At 56.2% G+C, this 18,265-nt stretch overlaps 1 protein-coding gene across 1 annotated transcript; it reads left to right on the forward strand.

The window, feature by feature from the left end:
- The first annotated feature begins 385 nt into the window (after positions 1-385).
- On the forward strand, positions 386-18,260 carry MPP1 (MAGUK p55 scaffold protein 1). Its single transcript, XM_071442647.1, has 12 exons — positions 386-606; positions 6,939-7,082; positions 7,419-7,497; positions 8,498-8,583; positions 9,688-9,756; positions 11,811-12,007; positions 12,273-12,379; positions 13,217-13,297; positions 13,938-14,018; positions 14,384-14,586; positions 14,957-15,031; positions 16,998-18,260. Exons 1-12 carry the CDS (start codon positions 505-507, stop codon positions 17,172-17,174), a joined length of 1,401 nt encoding a protein of 466 aa, XP_071298748.1. The 5' UTR covers positions 386-504; the 3' UTR covers positions 17,175-18,260.
- Positions 18,261-18,265: the final 5 nt, after the last annotated feature.

The following is an 18,265-nucleotide window of genomic DNA, read 5'->3' on the forward strand; positions in this document are numbered from 1 at the left end:
AGCTCTGACAGAGCTCACGGAGCCTTTGGATAATGCTCTGGGCACAGGCTGGGAATGTGGGGTGTCCTGGGCAGGGCCCGGAGCTGGCCTCGATGACCCTCGCGGGTCCGTTTGGGGTCGCTTGGGTGCACTCTGTGACCGGAATGCTTGGGCACGACCAGGGGCAGGCAGGGGCGAGGGGCTGGCCCAGCCCTGAGGCGACGGGGACGCTCCCACGGGAAAAGCCCCCGCGCTCAGCGAGGCGAGGCCGAGCGCAGCGGGGACACCGCGCGTCACCCTCCCAGCGCCGGCCCCTGTGCCCCGGCTGCTGGGCCCCGCTGCCGCCGGGCGGCCCCACCGAGCCCCCGGCCCGTCCCCGGCCCGCCCCCGCCGCCTGGCTCCGCCCGGCCGCCGCCGGCCCCGCCGCACTCGGGCGGAGCGTAGGGAGCCCGCGGCGCCGCCGCAGCCGGGCCGGGCCGCTCAGCGCTGCCGGGGCCAGCGGGGCCGGCCGCAGCTGCCGCCGGGATGACCCTCAAGTCGGGGCGCAGCGCCGACGGCGGCAGCATGAGGACGGCGCTCTCCGACCTCTACCTGGAGCACCTCCTGCAGAACCGGCCCAAGCCCGAGGTGAGCGGCCCGGAGCGCCCCCAGACCCCGCGGCTCCGCTTGCGCCCCGCTTCCGGCCCCATCCCCGCCGAGCCCGGCAGGGAGCCCCGGCAGGGAGCCCCGGCAGGGAGGCCGGCGGGCCGGCGGGCCCCTAGCCCAGCGCTCAGCGCCCTGCTCGGGCCCGGCACGGGTCCCCGGGGGTGCCGCTCCATCCCGTCCCTCCGGCACACGGAGGGAAGCAGGGTCCCACAGGAGACACCCCGCGCTGCCCATCCAGCTGCGGGCCCCAGCAGCCCGGGAGCAGCGGTGCTCGCTGGGGACGCGGGTGCCTCCGGGGAATGGTCAGCCAGCACAGCCGGCAGGGCAGACGAGCTGGGTGCAGGGGAGCAAGGCTCCAGCATCCTGGCGCCGAAGAGATTGTGCTTGTTTTGCTGCAAAGTTGTAGCTGGTCTGAACTGGAACTGCCTGTCACATGAGCTGATTCAGCTGCTGAGCAACCTCCCGGTCCATGGCATGGACTGCAGGAAGGTGGGGGTCTCTTCCCCAGGGAAGGAGGATGCACGCAGCCCCTCTCTCGCCTGCCCGGGACAGGGAGTGAGCCCATGGCCGCATGCACCGCGCCTCCAACGGAGGGAGGGCAGCCTGCACCAGCCCTCTCGGTTCTGCTGGGTGGGCTCCTTCCTCACTTAGTGTTCTTTGGGCTGGCTTGGGTGCAACCAGGAGAGGGTCGGCAGTTGCCAGTGTTAAACAGCTGGTGCTTTTCTCCCAGCTTTGAAAAGGCAGCCTTGGTGATGCCATGGCATAATGTGCCTGGGCTAAGGTTTCCTTGTAACTGTGGGGAGCCTCTGAGAGAGCAGGGAGGACATTTCCCTGAAGTGCTGTCCTTGGCCCATCGTGTTGGACATTTAAACATGCAAAAGAGGCCTGTCAGATCTGTCTCACACCAGTGGCTCATCTGCTTCTCATGGTTCAATCCTGACAGGGTGCTTTGATAAAAACAGTAGGAAAAAAATAATTAAAGCCAAGTGTCTGGACCAGGCAATTGCTGAGAGGAGCTCTCCCACCCCTCTGCCTGCCAGGTCCAGGCAGAGGGCCTGCCTGGCTGCAGACAGAGCAAGGATAAATTGCCAATGGCAGCAGAGCATGGAAAGTGTAGGAGCTGCCCTGCAGCTTCCTGGTGTTGTGGTGTATTTATTTCAGTAGGGATAAAGGGAGGGATGGTGAACTGAGATCTGCATGAGGCCTTTTAAAAGGAGCTCTGTAATGCTGGCTTCCAGCAGTGCCCTGAGCTTGCCAGTCACAGCTACCTGTCTCTGTGTCATGGGCATGCAGAGATGGCCCAGGGTGGCTGTGACCCCTCAATGGGACACCAGGACATCGCCCAGCAGCAATGTCCCTTCTTGGGAAGGGTGCTGGGTCTGCCTGGCTGCTCCTCGTCTGGAGTCAAACAGGGTGACTGGGAGGTTTCTCTTCTGCATTTTCTCTGGCACAGCCGTGTGCTGGGAAGTGCTGTGCTGTGTTCCTCACGTGGTGGCAGGGCATGCAAATCATGGCAAGTGGAAGCCATGTTATTGCTAGAAAACAGCCCCAGGCCTCTCCTCCTGAGCCTCACCACGTGCCTGCATATCTTTGCCATATCTCCTGACTGACAAGTAGAGATTTACCAAAAAGGTGTGGGCTTTATTTCCAGCTGTGCACCTGGTTGGCAGGATGACCTTGGGCTTGTCCCTTTATCATCTGTGACTCAGTTCCCCAGCTGTAAAATGGGCAGCAAATGTGACCTTTGGGAGTTTGGTGGAGAAAAGGAGGGTACTTGTGGGGAGAGCTGATTTGAGGGTGCAGAGGAAGCACTGCACTTGCCTCTGGGCAGCAGTTCTCAGCATCCAGCTGGCAGCAGCTCCAAAGCAGACTGAGGCTACAGGGAGCAAATCCTGAATCAACCACAGGTAAAACTCACTTGAAAGCCGAGCTAAAACTTCTGGCTTTGACTAATGAAGTAGGGAGGGTTGGTTCCGACTTTTTAATCCCAAATGTATTTTGCTGTGTGGCTGTGTGTCACAGCTACAGGGAACAAGCTGTTTTGCAGGGCTTGTTCTGGAAGCTGGGATGGAGTGGCAGGGCAGCTCCTCCTTTTGTCAGTGTTGTGGTTTCACTGGCTATCCCTTGGAGGTTACCAGCTTCACAAACACATCTGGAAGGCTGCATCAGCCTTTTCTGGTGGGAAGGTGGTGCCTCAGCAAAACTGCCTGTGCTCCCTTGAAAATCTGGCCCATCTCCATTGCAGCACTCTGTGATCTGGAGTCACTGTGAGGGCACACAGAGCTGGCAGCACCTTCTGGCTGCCACGACCATTTTGTATCCTTCCTATTTCTCTTTTCCCCTTCCCACAGAGACCTGTTGGTGTTGCTGGGCCTTTTCCTGATGTCAGCAATGTAATTCTTTTTGGTTTAAATGTTTGCTGGTTTGATTCTTGTTTTTAAACTTCAATCATATTGCTAGAAGGGGTTTTAGGATTGTTCCTGTGGCTGTGTAGGCAGACTTGAGAAGTCAGTAGGTAGCCCCTGGCAGAATGAATTACTTCTAAATGTCTACGTGGCTGTAGCTCCCCAGCCTGCTGAAGCAGCCTTAAAGCAGCTTCCAAGATCAGGGTTTTTTTGCTACTTTGCATTTTTTTACACATTGCTGTGTTTTTTAAGCTGTACAAGACTGAGATGGACAGATCCTGGATGGGGAGGGAGGCAAGGCTGGAAGCACTGGAGGGTGGCAGGAGATATTGCTGGGTCAGGACATCTCTGCACCAAGCAGTGCCCCAACCTCCGGCATGCACCCATGGTGATTATAATGTGAGGGGTCATGATTCATGGAGGGAGATGGGATTTTGTTCCTCATAGTGTGAGAACAGTGTGTCTTCCTGCAAGCCAAGAGGGCAATCCCAGAGAAACCTGGCTCCAGGATTCCTTCTTGCATCCAAGCTGCTGTGTTTTGGGGACCTGCTTGGCAAAACCAGCAGTACTTTCCTCCACATACTGACCAGGCAGCCCTGTTTTTCCAAGGCTACCTGATACTGAAGTCTCCTGGTTGGAGCAGCAAGGAGAGCCCAGGAACCAAATCTCTGAATGTGCCCTTTGCTCTGTAGTGCTGCTTTCCTCAAGTGCTGCTTCAGCCTCCTGCAAACAAGCTGCCCAGTTAATGTTTGATTTGCCCATGGTGTGCAGCCTGGTGGAGCCAGCACAGCAGCAGCAGCCCTGGCAGACAGTGCTGACCCCACTGGGGGACAGGATGCCAAGTCCTGGGATCCTCACTACATTCCCTGTTTGTAAACACTGCCCAAAGAGCTGGTACATTCCCTCTGCCCTGGGATATGGGGCAGAAATCTTGAGGGAAATGCAGACAGGGGGTTGTGGGGCACCTCTGACCCACAGAACTGGTGGCTCTTGTCTGCATTGCCAGTGCAGGATTTGTGCAGGAGGATTTGTACCCTGTGAGCCAGCTGCAAGGCACACAGGGCTGCTGGGTACTGGGCTGTCCAGCAGCCCTGTTGCACAGCTCAGCCCCCCAGCCTCCTTGCCCCACATCTGCCCCAGCACAGGCCCTGGCAGTGACACAGCTGGGGCTGTGCACAGCTGGCAGTGGCTGGTGGCCACGAGCTGGCTCTCAGCAGCACTCACAGCCGTTTCCTGTGGAGCAGTGCACAAGGAGCTGAGTCTGGCCAGTCACCAGCGTGACTTGAAAGGCTCTTGAGGTCACAGACTGTGCTGGGCCAAGCCAGCCATGAGCATGGCAGCTGCCAGCAGAGTGCAAGGCAATGCAGCCAGCCAGCTCATGGGGCATGAGAGCCACACACATCTCCTGTTTCTGGGTGCCAACATCAGGGCTGAGGCTGCCACCCCAAGGGTCCTGGCCGTCCTCATGAACCAGCCATCTTCCCATCCCCACACACTGGCTGCCCACTGCCATCAGCAAAAAAGCCACACCATCGCAGCATGGCTCTGGTTTTGAAGAACCCTTCTGCATTCAGAGTTGCCATCAAGGGACTGGTGGCCATCCCCAGGCACAGCAGCCAGTCTCTGGTGACAGACCTTGTTCTCCAGGAGTCACCAGGGTGACACTGGTGCTGCGTCAGCATGGAGGGCTGGGTGTTTTCTCCAGCTCTCAGCAAAAAGCAAAGGTCAGGGCCAGGAGGCTCAGCTGATGGGGATGGTGAGGATGGGAACTCCCAGTCCCTGGAGCAGACTGTGCTGTCCTGGGTCATTGGGCTCTGCTGAGCCTAGAGGTTTGAAGCCAGGAGCTGCATGGTCTAACCCTTTCCCAAGGCATGACCAAGATAAGTATGATCTGTGCTGACTCCAACCACCTCATGGGCACTTTGGCCCCAGGTCAGGCTGGAGAAGGTCCTTGTCCTCCTACTCCTCCTTGCACCTGCTGGTTTGGCAGAGGGGGACAGCTGACAGAGAGCTGTGGGACAGCTCTAGGCATGCACACTGCTGGATCTGTTCCTCTGCTCTGCACATGGTGTGGTAGCATCATGCCCTGTTGGGCTGGCAAGCCAGGCTGGGGGAATGGATACAGCTTGTTCTTCCTTCCACCCTGCAAATCCATGGCCTGGCTGCTGTTCTGGGCTGGGATTCAGCCTTCTTCTGCATGTTAAAGCCATTGGCAGCTGGAGCCCATGTGGTTCCCTTTTGAGGAGGAGGTTGGTTGGCACTTCTGGAAGTAGTTGGCTTAAAAATAAATGATGGGCACACAGTTCCCTGAGCCCTTCTCTCCCTGGCCGAGCCCCACAGTGCCCTTTCTGGGGTCTGTGACAGTGACTGTGCCTGCTCTGTCCCTCTCTGCCAGCACCTTTCCTGCTATCCTAGTTAGTCCTGACTCTGCTGCCCCTTTCTTTGGCTCCCTCCCTGCTTTCTGCCACTGCACAGAGCTGGATCAGCCAGAAGCATTCCAGCACATCCCTACCAAAGCTCATATTATTGTGGTTTGGTGCCATGGCTGCAGCCCAGGAGCAGGTGCTCTTCACTGGCCTGACCAGATCTGCCTCCCCACCTGGCAGTGTGGGGCTGCAGCTTCTCCTCTGCTCCAGGCCAGGGGTCAGGGGTGGGTGAGACTGAGCTGGGGCAGGGGCATCAGGCTGATATTTCCCAGCCCCTGGCATGGAGCTTCTGGCCCTGGTGCTCAGTTGACAAGTCAGGCTGTGTGAGGAGAGGTGTTGGCTCTGCCTGTCTGGGCACTGCCACATCACTGATGCAGGACTGAAGCTGATGAGGACTTTGCTGGGTGTCCCTGCAGCTTTGCTGGCTGTGGCTCTCAGCTCAGGCACTGCTGGGAGGGAGGGTGCAGGCTGCAAAGTGGGCAGCAAAGCCAGGAGTCTGGTGTGGAGTGGGACAGTCAGGAGGGTTTGTTTTGAATTGTGGGCTGGTGTGGGAATTTGTGCCAACAGGGCAGGCAGAGCCTGCAGATCGAAGCTGGTCTGGGTTTTGCTGGGCTAGCACTGATCTGGGAGAGGCTTGAGGAAAGTCCACTGCACTTGGGGACAAACAGGCACATTTGTGAGCTGTGTGGAGACATTGCCCAGTGTGTCTGAGGAATTTAACAGAACTTTGTCAGGCTTTCTTGGGCTGTGAGGGAGAAGCTCACCAGGCAGGATGGATTTGGAGGTCTTTGTGTGGGACCCCAAGCACTCTCTGTCAGCCCTGGTGCCAGCACATGCTGGAAACCAAGAACAGGGATTTCCTCAGGACTGAAACCCTGGCTTTCCAGTGCAAATCAGCATGAAAGGACCTGGAGCTGGGAGCTGGGAAGGGGAATGGGATGTTTCTAGCTGGCTTGGGAGCACTGCCTTCAGTGCCTGGATGTTGGCACTGCACCGTTCAGTTGTCCACTGATGTAGGTCAGGAAAGGTTGAACTTGCAAACAGAGCTAGAGCAAAGCCTGGCTCCAGTTCTCAGAGGTGAGTTCCAAACTGTTCTGTTCACTTGGTGAAGAAGTCCTGGGCTTTATGCTCTGCAACAAGCTACCTGTGAGCCAAGTGCTGCTGCGACACACAAGGAGTGTTTGTGACTCTTTGCTTCAGAAGATCAGCTGTGAACTCTTTTGGCTTCTTCTACTTTTCCAAATTTTTCTTACCTCCTGTGTTTCCCACCTGGAAAACTACAGATTAAACCCACATCCACATCTCCAAGGCTCAAGTTCTTCTGCTCCTTTTCTTTTCTTGCCCTTAGTGTCTTCTCCACCTGCACTGCAGGCACCTTAACTAACTCCAAACTAACTGAGATTTGTGTAGCTGAGCCCCAGAGCAGGGATCCAGCGTTCCCAGGTGGAGCCCCTAAACCATGGTCTCTGTTTTGCCCCGACAGGCCATGACTCAGTCCCCAAACACCCTGACTGAGGACATTTACACCAACGGCTCAGCGACTCTGGGCAGCCCCTCGCACGGCGGCGGCCGCGAGGTGCGCAAGATCCGCCTCGTGCAGTTCGAGAAGGTCACCGAGGAGCCCATGGTGAGAGCTGGCAATGCCCCAAAGCTGCATGGCACCTGGGGTGGAGGGGCAGCTTGAGCTGAGCCAGCAGGCTGGCTTGAGGGAAACTGGTCACTGGAGATCTTGGCCATGGGAAGAAGGTGCTGGACTCTGCCTTCTGCCTGGGGAGCCGAAGCGAGCCCCGCAAAGGGTGGTGATGCTTGTGCCAAGACGAGCTGCAGCAGCCTCAGTTGGCCTAACAGGGTCTTCCCCCCCAGCCACTGCACAGCCCACTGTGGACATGGCCTGGAGAAAACTTTGTGAGGGCAGGAGAGCTCTCCCCTGCAGCGAGCAGTCATGGATTTTCCTGTCTTGCAGGGAATCACGCTGAAGCAAAATGACAAGCAGAGCTGCATGGTGGCCAGGATCTTCCATGGGGGCATGATTCACAGACAAGGTAAAAAGGCCTTTGGAGAAGTGGTGCATGGGGTGCACGTCTGCAGGTGGTTTCTTCCCATGCAGCAGTAATGCAGGTCCTCAGCACTGCTGGCTTTCCCCTGTGACATGAACATCTGTGCCTGTTCCTCCCCTAGGGATGTGTCAGGAGCTTGGGAGTCACTGGTCTCTCTGCATGGTTGTCACATTAAAACACTGGAGGCTTTAGGGATAAATAAAGGGTTGGGGGAAGGGCTCTCCCAAAAAGGAACTGGAGATCATCTGTCTCTGTCTCGTGATGGGGTCACTGTAAGAAGAGATGGATCATACCCCAGGGACCCTGGGGGAAGCTCTTCCCATTCCTAAAGTGCACAGGTGGGACAGGCATCCTGTAGATTGGCTCTGCAGACTAAAAGAAGGTGCCAAAAGAAATAAATAGGTGCTATTTTCTGGTTTTGGGTCTTGCCAAGGAGGCGTGGATATGAGATGTTGCCTGCTTAGAAGAGGCTGCTTTTCCAGCCTTGGATCCAAGTGGGAAGTCTGTGCTTACCACTGCCAAAATAAGACAGGAGCCATTCCAATAACATTACTGGAGCCTGATTTTTAGTAGTATATCTGAGGCTGTAATCTGCCTGGGTGTATAAACTGAAAACACACAAAGTCAGGAATGCTTGTGTTAAGGGCCTTTTAGGAGGTTGTGATTGGCTTCAGGTGAGGTACTTGGGGCTGTGTTTGAAATGCTGATGCAGGTGCTTTGACCAGTCCAGAGCACTTTGCACACAGTGGAAAGCAGCCTGATGACCTTAGGACTGGCTAGGTGTGTGTGTTGGGTGGAGGGGGAAGAATTCATTCCCCTTGTGCTTTCCTGCCATGTGCTGAGATGGCATGTGTGCTTCCAGAAGCACTGCCAGGCAAACAATGCAGTGTCCTGGCCCTGGAGGCTGATGGAGCTGTGTGAACTGAGTTTGGTGAGCAGCTCTTGTCCCTTTTCTGCATTTTCATGTTTCTCACATTGCTGGCAGGCTCCCTTCACGTGGGTGATGAAATCATAGAAATCAATGGGCAGAGTGCAAGCAACCACTCAGTTGACCAGCTGCAGAAGATGCTGGTAGGTATCTGTGTGTGTCAGGGCTGTTCCCTGGGAAGGACCCCTTTGCCCTGCATGCTGTGAGCATTCACCCCTTCCCACACCCAGAGCCTGCACACTGCTGCCTACATACAGCAGTGTGGTGTGGCAGAAACCATCCTGCATGCAGCCCCCTGTGCTTGCTGCTTGTTCCTGGCCTCCTGGAGCAGCAGTGAAGGCTGTTGAGTGGGTCCCTGACATGTGCTGATCCTGTGTGGGGCTTGGAAAACACCTCTGTTTGCCAAGGCTGCTGTGCAGCTCCAGCCCAGGGTGGGCTGCCCTTGCAGACCTGAGCCACACGTGCATGTCATGTTGGTGCCATTTGCCTGCTGCTGAGGCCATGCTGATCCTGTCAGGCCCTTGCCAGAGACAGCTTTGGACAGGGCCTCAGAGCTGCCTTGGGTTCATACATTGCTGATCCTGATCTCTGCCCAGCATATGACACCTTGTTGGAGGGAGGTGGTGCTGCTGCTGAGAACCCCCACCAGCAGCCTGAAGCAGGAGGCTTGGCCTTGCCAAAGTGCCACAGGGTGTCCCTGCTCCATACAGCAGGACCAAGGAGGAGCTTGTCTTTGCTTTTGCCTCCTGAGAAGAGTAGTTGGCCCAGGAGCCCCCTCCAAGCCTCCACACGTGGTTGTCCCACAGGACCATGTGGGGGTTGTGAGGTGTGTGAGGCAACAGTGGCCTGTGGCAGGCAGGAGAGTGCTGTGCTGTAATGCCACCAGGAGGGCCAGAGCAAGGGGCCAACATGGAGGGGACCTGGAAGAGTCAGCCTCTCCTCCCAGGCTCCTCACTGGAGCAGCCAGAGGAGATGATGCAGGTCTCCATGTTCATTCTGGTGGTGCTTAGCAGTGCCCACAGGCAGACCCTTGTAGGTCCCATGGGAATGGGACAAGTATGGCAAAGCCAAGCACAGCTATTTCTGACCAGGCTGTGGTGTCCCCCAGCACCTCAGCACGGTGGGGTGCCCAGGAGCCCTGCCTTTGCAGGTCCTGGCACTCAGCACCTCCCTGCACAGCTTGCTGCTGTTGAGCTGCCTCCAGACACCACCTCCTCCAACTCTTCTTTCTCCCCTTTGTTCACTAGAAAGAAACCAAGGGGATGGTGTCATTAAAAGTCATTCCCAACCAGCAAAGCCGCCTCCCTGCTCTCCAGGTAAGTGCAGCCTCTGGATCCATGGGCAGTGCTGGGCAGGGCTGTGGGGCAGGGTGGGACCAGAGCAAATCATGCAGGACATGCTGGGGACAGAGCTGTGCTCAGCCAGGGGTGTCAGGGCAAGGGGCTGCCTGCCTTGTCTGAGCTGCTGGAGGGACCTGTCCTGTGCTTACATCCCTGCAAACAGCCACATGCTGGGCCTGTGTGGGTGTATTCAGCCAAAGTGTGTGTAGGAACATGGGGCTGGCATGGCTGAGCCACCAGTGGTGCTTGGGGATGGGAAAGCAGTGGCAGGTGCACAGCAGGGAGCACGTGAGGGTCTCCTCCAGAGCCATGACTGTGTGTGACAGGGCAGCCCCTGGCTCTGTGACCCCTGCTGTCACCAAGGCCAGGTGCAGCAGCCCCAGTGAGGGTGAGGTTGGTGTGGATGGCGCCGTGCACAGCGTGGGAGGAAGGAAGCAGTGGGAGGAGGAAGGCAGTTCCTTGCACCTGCTGTCACTGCCAGGGTAGGGGGGCCATGCTGTGTCACCAGGGGATGACACCTGCTTGGCTTTGCCTTTGAAGTCCTGCTGGGGCTGAAATAGAGCAGTGGGCAGGGCTGTGTTCTCTGTCAAGACTTCAGGGCTTTGAAGCTGGGTTGCTGTCTTGTCCTTGTGCAGGAGTCAGCCCCAGTGCAGCCCCTTACCATGGATAGGCAGGGGAGGGACACGAGTTCAGAGGCAGAGGGTGGGGGCTGGATGATGCTGGGATGGGCTGAGGGAGCACACATCATTCTTTACCCAGAGAAGCTGAAGTTCTGAACATGGTGGCAGATGTTGGTGGCTCTGTTTCTTCCTCAGTTTATGCTGTCCCCAGTCCTGCTCAACCAGCTTTGCATGTGTGTTTATTAAACACTGGCCCTGTCTGTCCTTCCCTGCTGTCAGTCTGCCCTCCATGTCCTGACCCAGTCAGCTCCAGTTGGCCAACTCCGTGCCAGGGGAAAATCTACCCCAGAGGAAAAGAATGCAGTTGCTGGTTCACCTGAGGCTGGGAAAGGCACAGGGACAAACTCCTTCCCAGCAACAGTTGTACTGCTCCTGCTGTGCCCAGGGCAGTGGTGCTCCCCAGAGCCACAGCTGCTTGTGTCTGGGTTTGTTGCAGTACCACCACCAAGAGTGGACTGTTTGGATCCCCATGATCAGCTTTATTTCAGTGCCTGGCAGGCAGGATGGTGGAGATCCTGGCATCATGATTTTCCCCTGCCTGGGCTCACAAGATTGAGTGTCTCTTGGAGCAGGTCTGCTTGGGAGTGTCTTAATGAAAGGGAGCACAGAGCATTCAAGGCTCTTGAGGACCCCTCCAGCATATTCCCTCCAGCCCTTTGACTTTAAAAGACCAAGACTTCTCATGCTGGAGCCTGCTCAGCAGCTGTCTGGCCCCAGAGAGGGGCTGGCAGCAGGCAGGCAAAGAGCCCTGTGCAGCTGTGGGTGATGTGTGGAGCTGTTTGATGCCAGCTCCTAACTGGTGTAGGGGGGGGTCTTTCTCAAATGTTCTGGCTTGGGACACCAGTGCTGCAGGAGCAGAGAGCTCTGGGCAGTGCCTGCTGTGTATCCCTTGTGTTTGTGCTTCCTGGTGCCAGAGTGCTCTCAAAGCAAGCAGCAGTCCTCATCCTGAAAGGAGATTCCACTCTTATTGTTTTTCCTAATTTCATTTTCTTGTGAGTGCTCTCATGTCACAGCTTGATCCATATGGTCTTTCCTGGCAGTGAAAGGGAGCCATGTTTGTGTCCTGATGGCCCTGTGCCTGCAGCAGCACTGAGGGAAATCGGCTCCCAGTAAGGCCAAGATGCCCTCATCCACTCACCACCACATCTCACTACAATTCCATGCCCAGGACTTTCCCTCTAAGCTTGGTGCATCTCCTTTCTCCCCACACAGCCCTGTGGGGCCTGGAAAGGAGCAGGGGCTTTGTGCCTGGAGCCATCTCTGCAGTCACTGCCTGGGAGTGCAGTGTGGGGGCCAAGCTCAGCCACCCTGCATGGCCAGGCTGACTCTGATCTCCTCTCTCTTTTGCAGATGTTCATGAGGGCACAGTTTGACTACGACCCCAAGAAAGACAACCTGATCCCCTGCAAGGAAGCAGGGCTGAAGTTTCAGATTGGAGACGTGATTCAGATCATAAACAAGGACGACAGCAACTGGTGGCAGGGCCGGGTGGAGGGCTCCTGCACTGAGTCAGCAGGACTCATCCCTTCTCCAGAGCTGCAGGAGTGGTAGGTCCCTGCATTTGCCCAGAAGGGCTGGATCTGGGAGTGGAGGTGGGAGCAGTGACCATGTACTGCCAGGAATTTGTGTTGGGTAACACCAGTGCCACTGCTGGGACAAGCAGGAAAATGTCCCCTTCATGTGCTGCAGGGTGAGCCTCTGCCTGTCCCAGCAGCCAGTCTGTTTCTCTTGCATGTCTGAGGGACAGTCCTGCTGCTGCCCCAGGGCCTGGGGTGACAGCTGGGCCATGGGGGTGTCCTGCTCTCTTGGCAGGCGTGTGGCGAGCGTCACCCAGCCCAGCCAGAGCGAATCCCCGAGCTGCAGCCCCTTCGGGAAGAAGAAGAAGTGCAAAGATAAATACCTGGCCAAGCACAGCTCAAGTAAGTGTGAGCAGGGCAGAGGGCTCAACCCCAGCCCTGGCCATGCCCCTGCCTCTGGGCAGGGCTGGCTCTGTCCTCCATGGGAGTCAACCAAACAGTGGCAGCAGTGGAATCTCAGGATACCCCACAGCTGTCAGCTTTTTTTGAGTCTCTTCTGCAGCCTTCATGTTCCTCATGTTGCCACAGCTGTGTGTCCGTGTAGAGCACGAGGTCAGGGCTGGCTCAGCACTGTGCTCTCCCCTGCTGACACTCCCTTGCACTCCTGGCTCTGTGAGCTCAGGCTCCCCAGACTCAAACCCCACAGGCTGCTGAACCCCACAGGGGAGGCAGTGGCAGTGCTGCTGTTCAGCAGTCAGGGAGCAGCCTGAACTGCTCCCACAGCTGCCAAGGCCTGTCCCTGCTGGGGCAGGAGCAGCACCCCATGCTAAACTGAGCCAAGAGCTGGCAAAAGTGGGTGCCCAGGGACTGCTGGCTCCTGGCCTGGCCTGCAGCTCCAGCCAGCAACAAACAAGGCTGTAAATCACCCAGATATATAAAGCTACCCCAGCAGCAAGCTCCCTGCAGCATCTTGCTGCCTCCACCCCAGCTCCCAGGTCCTACTGTCCTGAGCAGAATTACTGAGCAAAAGTAATGGCTTCCCTGACTTCTTTGCCACTCTGCCCCTCACATGCTGCTTCTCTTTTTCCCAAGCAGTCAAAGGTGGATGAGCTCCCAGCCCAGTCCTGACCACTGCTGTCCATTTGCCCTGGCTTTGCTCTCTCACACACATACCTAGGGCATGCTGGTGTGGCCAAGCCAGTTCTGACCTCTCCATGTCTCCTTTCTCCTCCACCCCAGTTTTTGACCAGCTGGATGTTGTTTCCTACGAGGAGGTGGTGAGGCTGCCTGCCTTCAAGAGGAAGACTCTGGTGCTCATTGGTAGGTCCTGTCCCAGGCATCCTCTGCAGCACAGGGGCTGTGTGTGGGAACCAGGGGCAACCAGGACTGCTCAGGGGCTGTGTGTGGGAACCAGGACTGCTCAGGAGCTGGGGCAGCACGGCCTTCAAGACTTAGTAAGGTCTGGGGAGCATTTCTTCAGCCTGCAGCAGTCATCCCATCCATAGGCTGACCCCCTCCATACAGCATGCATGGTCTGGCATCTGCTGAAATGCTGGGGAAGAGTTAATTCAGGCATTTGCAACTCCTGAGTATCTTCATGAAAAATCTCTATTAAAAGCAGCTCTGCAGTTGCATCAAAGCAAGCACTCCCACTCTGTGGGGACTGAGCGCTTGGTGGTGGATTCCATGGGCATGGGCCAGTCCAGCCAGGCTGGTTGCTCTGCAGGCAGCACTCCTGTCTCCAGATGGGGCTAGAGATGAGCATCCCCAGGGCACAAAGAGCCTTTTCCAGGGCTGGAAGACACCACAGACCAGCCCAGAAAGTACATCTTGGGCAGGGCCCAGGCCAAGCTCTGCACTTCTTGTCAGACCCAGAGCTGTAAAGGGGCCCCAGCATCTCTCACCAGGCTGCTCTGAGCCCAGCTCCAGTGTCCATCTCTCTCTCTCTCTCTCTCTCCAGGGGCCAGTGGTGTGGGCCGTAGCCACATCAAGAATGCTCTGCTCAGCAACAACCCAGACAAGTTCATGTACCCACCCCCATGTAAGTACCAGCACAGGATGCATTTCTTCTCACCTCTTTGACCCAGGACCTTCTGACAGCAGGTGGGAGGTGGGGAGATGTTCCTCCAGCACCGCCAAGCCCCTGAGGTCAGGTCCCCACGTGCAAGGCCTCCCTGCCTGCAGCCCCACATGGACCCACCTTTACCCACAGAGGCTGCAGGGCTGCTGCCCCCCACACACAGACACCTCACTCTTTCATCCAGTGCCTGTCCCCAGCTGGCTGAGGTCCCTACTGGTCCAAAGCAGGAACCAGTTAGCAGGGGATTAGTACAGCCTAGTCTTGATGCCTGCTCCACTCTGTCCCCCCTCCTTCTGGGGGCACTCACCCTCTCTCTCCCTCCCCAGACACCACACGCCCCCAGAAGAAGAATGAGGTGGATGGGAAGGACTATTACTTTGTCTCCACTGAGGAGATGACCCGGGACATCTCAGCCAATGAGTTCTTGGAGTTTGGAAGCTACCAGGGAAACATGTTTGGCACCAAGTTTGAAACAGTGCACAAGATCCACCAGCAGGACAAAGTCGCTATTTTGGACATCGAGCCCCAGGTAGGGAGCAGAGGAAGGGGTGAGTGGACAGGGGCTGCCACAGATTGCATTACGTGGGTGCTAGCTGTGACTTTCTGTGACTGTCCCTGCCTTCTCTTCCCAAAGGAAAAGGCCAGCCAGCCCTGGGGTGGCATTTCCATTCCCAAGGCATGGGTACAGTGAGGGTGTTCCCTGTCGCAGCACACACCTGGCTGTGACACCAAGGCCAGGCCAGGCTGCTGTGACAGGGGGTTGCAGGGACCCTTTTCCAGGAGTCCACCCAGTGAGCTCATGTCCCCAAAGAGGGGACATGTCTCCTTTAGCCCTGCCTGCACCACAGTCCCAGCCTGAGGAGGGCCACACTCTGGTGACTGCATCCCTCTCTCCACAGACCCTCAAGATCGTCCGCACGGCCGAGCTCTCCCCGTTCATAGTGTTCATTGCCCCGACAGACAGGGCAGAGGAGGTGAGTGCCACCCTGTCCCCTCCTGGCCATTTCTGGCTTCTTGGGCCATGGCAGCACCTGCTGCAGCAACCCAGGGCTCCCCATCAGTGCACTCCTGTCTGCTTGGCTTTTGGTGCTCCAGAAGTCAGCCCAGACCTGAGCTGCCCATTCCTGCAGCTGTAGACTCATCCCACAGCACGATCCCAGCACAGTGGGGCAGGAGCGTTTACCCTGCCATCAGCTATGCAAATAGACACACAAACAAGAGCTCCTTTCATTCTTTGCCTCATTAGGATGCTGATCCCTTTAACGTGAGGATGAAAGCAGCACTGATAGCGCAGTTAACTCATTCAGTGCCAAGCCTCAGGCTGGCAGCCACAGACTGTCACTTCCCAGGAAGGCCCCTGGATGCTCACCCTGCCCTACACCCCATCCTGGCAGGGAGATGGGAAGAGAGGCCAACAAGTAAACCCAGAGCTGTGCTCCTCCTGGATTCAATGGCAACAAGGCCACCTCTTCCAACCTATTGTGTTTGTAAAGCTCAGGCTACAGATAGTGTATTTATGCAACCTGCAGAGCAAGTGTTGTGCAGGTATTTAGAGGAACATAAACTGCCTGATGCAGCAGGCTGGAGAGGGGAAAAGGGGACAGATCTCAGAACAGAAAGGGCCACTCTGTCACCCATCCAGAGAGGAATCACATCCTGCTGCAGTGGGCAGGGCCAGCCCTGCTGCCAGGCACTAAATATAACCCTGCAGCTCGGCTCACTGAGGAGAGGGATGCGGCAGAGTTAATGTGACCCCGCAGAGCTCACATGAGCAAAGCCTGCTGCTTGCCCTCCCTCCCCTCTCCACCCCCAACAGCTGCTGGCTCCATCCACAATATAGGAAAAATTAATTTTGTAAGAATAGATGAGTATTTTCAGTAACTCTTTCAAGATGAAGATAGCCAAGCAGTATCTTAATTTTTTTTTTTTTTTTGCCCCTAGGGTAATAATTATATTTAAAGTTTGTCAGTGTTGAGTGAACACCTTAAAGACAGAAGCTTGCTGTGCCCCGAGGGAGGGTGTGGTATTACAAATATTACTGTGCCATCTGTAATGTTTTTAGTGCTGGCTTCTAAAGGTATCAGTATTGTGATATATACCCAGCTGGTCTAACAAAAAAGAAGGGAAGGACATAAAAGATTGGTCTGATTTGGGTCTATTAATATATTTTTATGTCTATTTCATCTATTAATAATAGATTTAATTATAAAATAGATATGGTAATTAATATAATCTAATAATACCCGTTTAGATCTATATAAATCTGCACAGAGCAGAGCTCAGTGAGCACTGCACCCCAAGCTGTCCCTCCTCCCCAGGCACAGAAGCTGCCTGTCTTTCAAGCTCCATTAGGGAAATACATGGAAATGGTCTGGACCTCAGTGCCAGGGGCCGAGCTGCCCAGGGATGCACCCCTGGGCTGTGCCTACAAGCTGGGCAGGAGGGAAGAGGCAGCTATGCTTTTCCTATTGAAGTGCAGCACTAAAACCCCAGCCAAAAGCAGTGGAGAGGCTGGTAAAGCTCTGCCAGTTGGTGCTGTTGTGGTCAGCCAGTGGGAAGGGAGCATCCTGCAGGGATCCCACCTCCAACCTGGCCTGGAGTTGGTGACCATGCCCACCAGAGCACTGAGCAGCCTGCTGCTCGTCAACCTTCTCCCTGGCAGCTGCCACAGAGCATTTTAGAGGTAAACAGAGAGCCAGCAGGCCTGGCCTCACTCCAGCAGCTTACCTGATGGTCCCAGCACCACACAAAGCCCAGCAAAAGCCCCAGACACAAGCCCAGAGATCACACAGCAGCTCCTGGCCCATCAGACGAGCTCTAAGGATTCTCTGTGCTGGTACTTCCCAAGCACTGGAGCTGTTCTGGGAGGTGTTGGGAGGGTGTTTGCTGGTCGGGCGTGCTGTGAAGTTCCCGTGCTGAGCACTGTGCTGTCCCTTGCAGTCGGAGGCTCTGCAGCAGCTCCGCAAGGACTCGGAGAGCATCCGCAGCCGCTACGCGCACTACTTCGACCTGTCCCTGGTCAACAACAGCGTGGAAGAGAGCCTGCAGCTGCTGCAGGAGGCCTTTGAGCAGGCCTGCAGCTCCCCACAGTGGGTGCCTGTCTCCTGGGTCTACTGACAGGCCACCAGCCGCTTCCATCAACCATCCTGCAGCCACTGGGAAACACCTCCTCAGCTTCCCCTGCCCCACACAGCCCAGCACAACTCCCCCCCTGCCGCTCCACGGACACGGTCTCGGTTCACACTCTCACAGGGTGCCCACAGCTCCTCTCCTGGGGGAACAAACACAGGACAGAGGCTGCCCGGGGGTGAGCCACCTCTTGTGGCACTGCAGGACAGGGCAGTGGCTACAGCAGAGCCCAGGTTAGCTCAGAGCACAGCTCCCTGCCCTCCCCGGGCAAGGGAAAGCACAGTCCTGCTGTAGCACCCAGCTGATCCTCCCTGCAGCAGTCCCAAGGGAAGTGGCAGAACAGACAGATGTCTCCTGACATGGCAGGAATGCACACAACTCAAAACCCTTCCTGCAGGCCATGAGGCTTCAAGGAAGTCTAAGTCTTGGGAGGCTTCTCCTAGAGCACACCAGAGTTCCTCCATCCAAGGGGTTCCTCTCACAAACAGGGAAGATGATGAACGTGGCATTAACACCCCCAGGCAGGCCTCAGCCCATGTTCCCAGGCTGGAGTTTTCTCTTTCACCCTGTGCAGCCATAGGTGTAAAAACTCACTGTATTGGAATTCTCACCGTGCAGCTTGGATTGTTACTGCCTGGGCAGAGAAACTGGGCAGCAGCTGAGCCAGTCCCACAGACCAAACCCCAGAGGGACTCTTCAATGGGTAAATTACATCCAGCCACAACTATCTGTTGCATGCAGTAGAAAAGTGTCTACAAAGATCATCCAGGCATGTTTTCCAGTCCAGGGTGTCTCTCACACTGTATGCAAACATGAAAGCCATGCTCACCCCGGGGTTTGTACTGACTCACAAGCCCCACACCACCATGTCTGGGAAGTATCACCACATCCATGTAGGTGAAAAATCTCATTTGTGTGTTCAGTCAGCTATAGGGGCAAGGGGAAGGTGGTTAAAAAGTCTTGTGCAATTTTTTTTTAAGGATGCCAAAAATAAAAATCTATGTGCAATAGGGACCTTTGTTCTGATCCACTGCAGGGAAACAATGAGCAGCAATAAATGTGTGCTGAAACATTGCCAT

Source organism: Agelaius tricolor, unplaced genomic scaffold (assembly GCF_023055355.1).
Source record: "Agelaius tricolor isolate 1412-34295 unplaced genomic scaffold, bAgeTri1.0.p SCAF_17, whole genome shotgun sequence".
Classification (NCBI taxonomy): domain Eukaryota; kingdom Metazoa; phylum Chordata; class Aves; order Passeriformes; family Icteridae; genus Agelaius; species Agelaius tricolor.

Bases quoted from the DNA above. Each gene is read 5' to 3' on its own strand.
- MPP1 (XM_071442647.1), top strand. From the start codon at position 505: ATGACCCTCAAGTCGGGGCGCAGCGCCGACGGCGGCAGCATGAGGACG. The intron at 9,757-11,810 runs GTAAGTGCAGCC...TCTCTTTTGCAG, and splicing joins GCCGCCTCCCTGCTCTCCAG to ATGTTCATGAGGGCACAGTT. The intron at 12,380-13,216 runs GTAAGTGTGAGC...CCTCCACCCCAG, and splicing joins CCTGGCCAAGCACAGCTCAA to TTTTTGACCAGCTGGATGTT.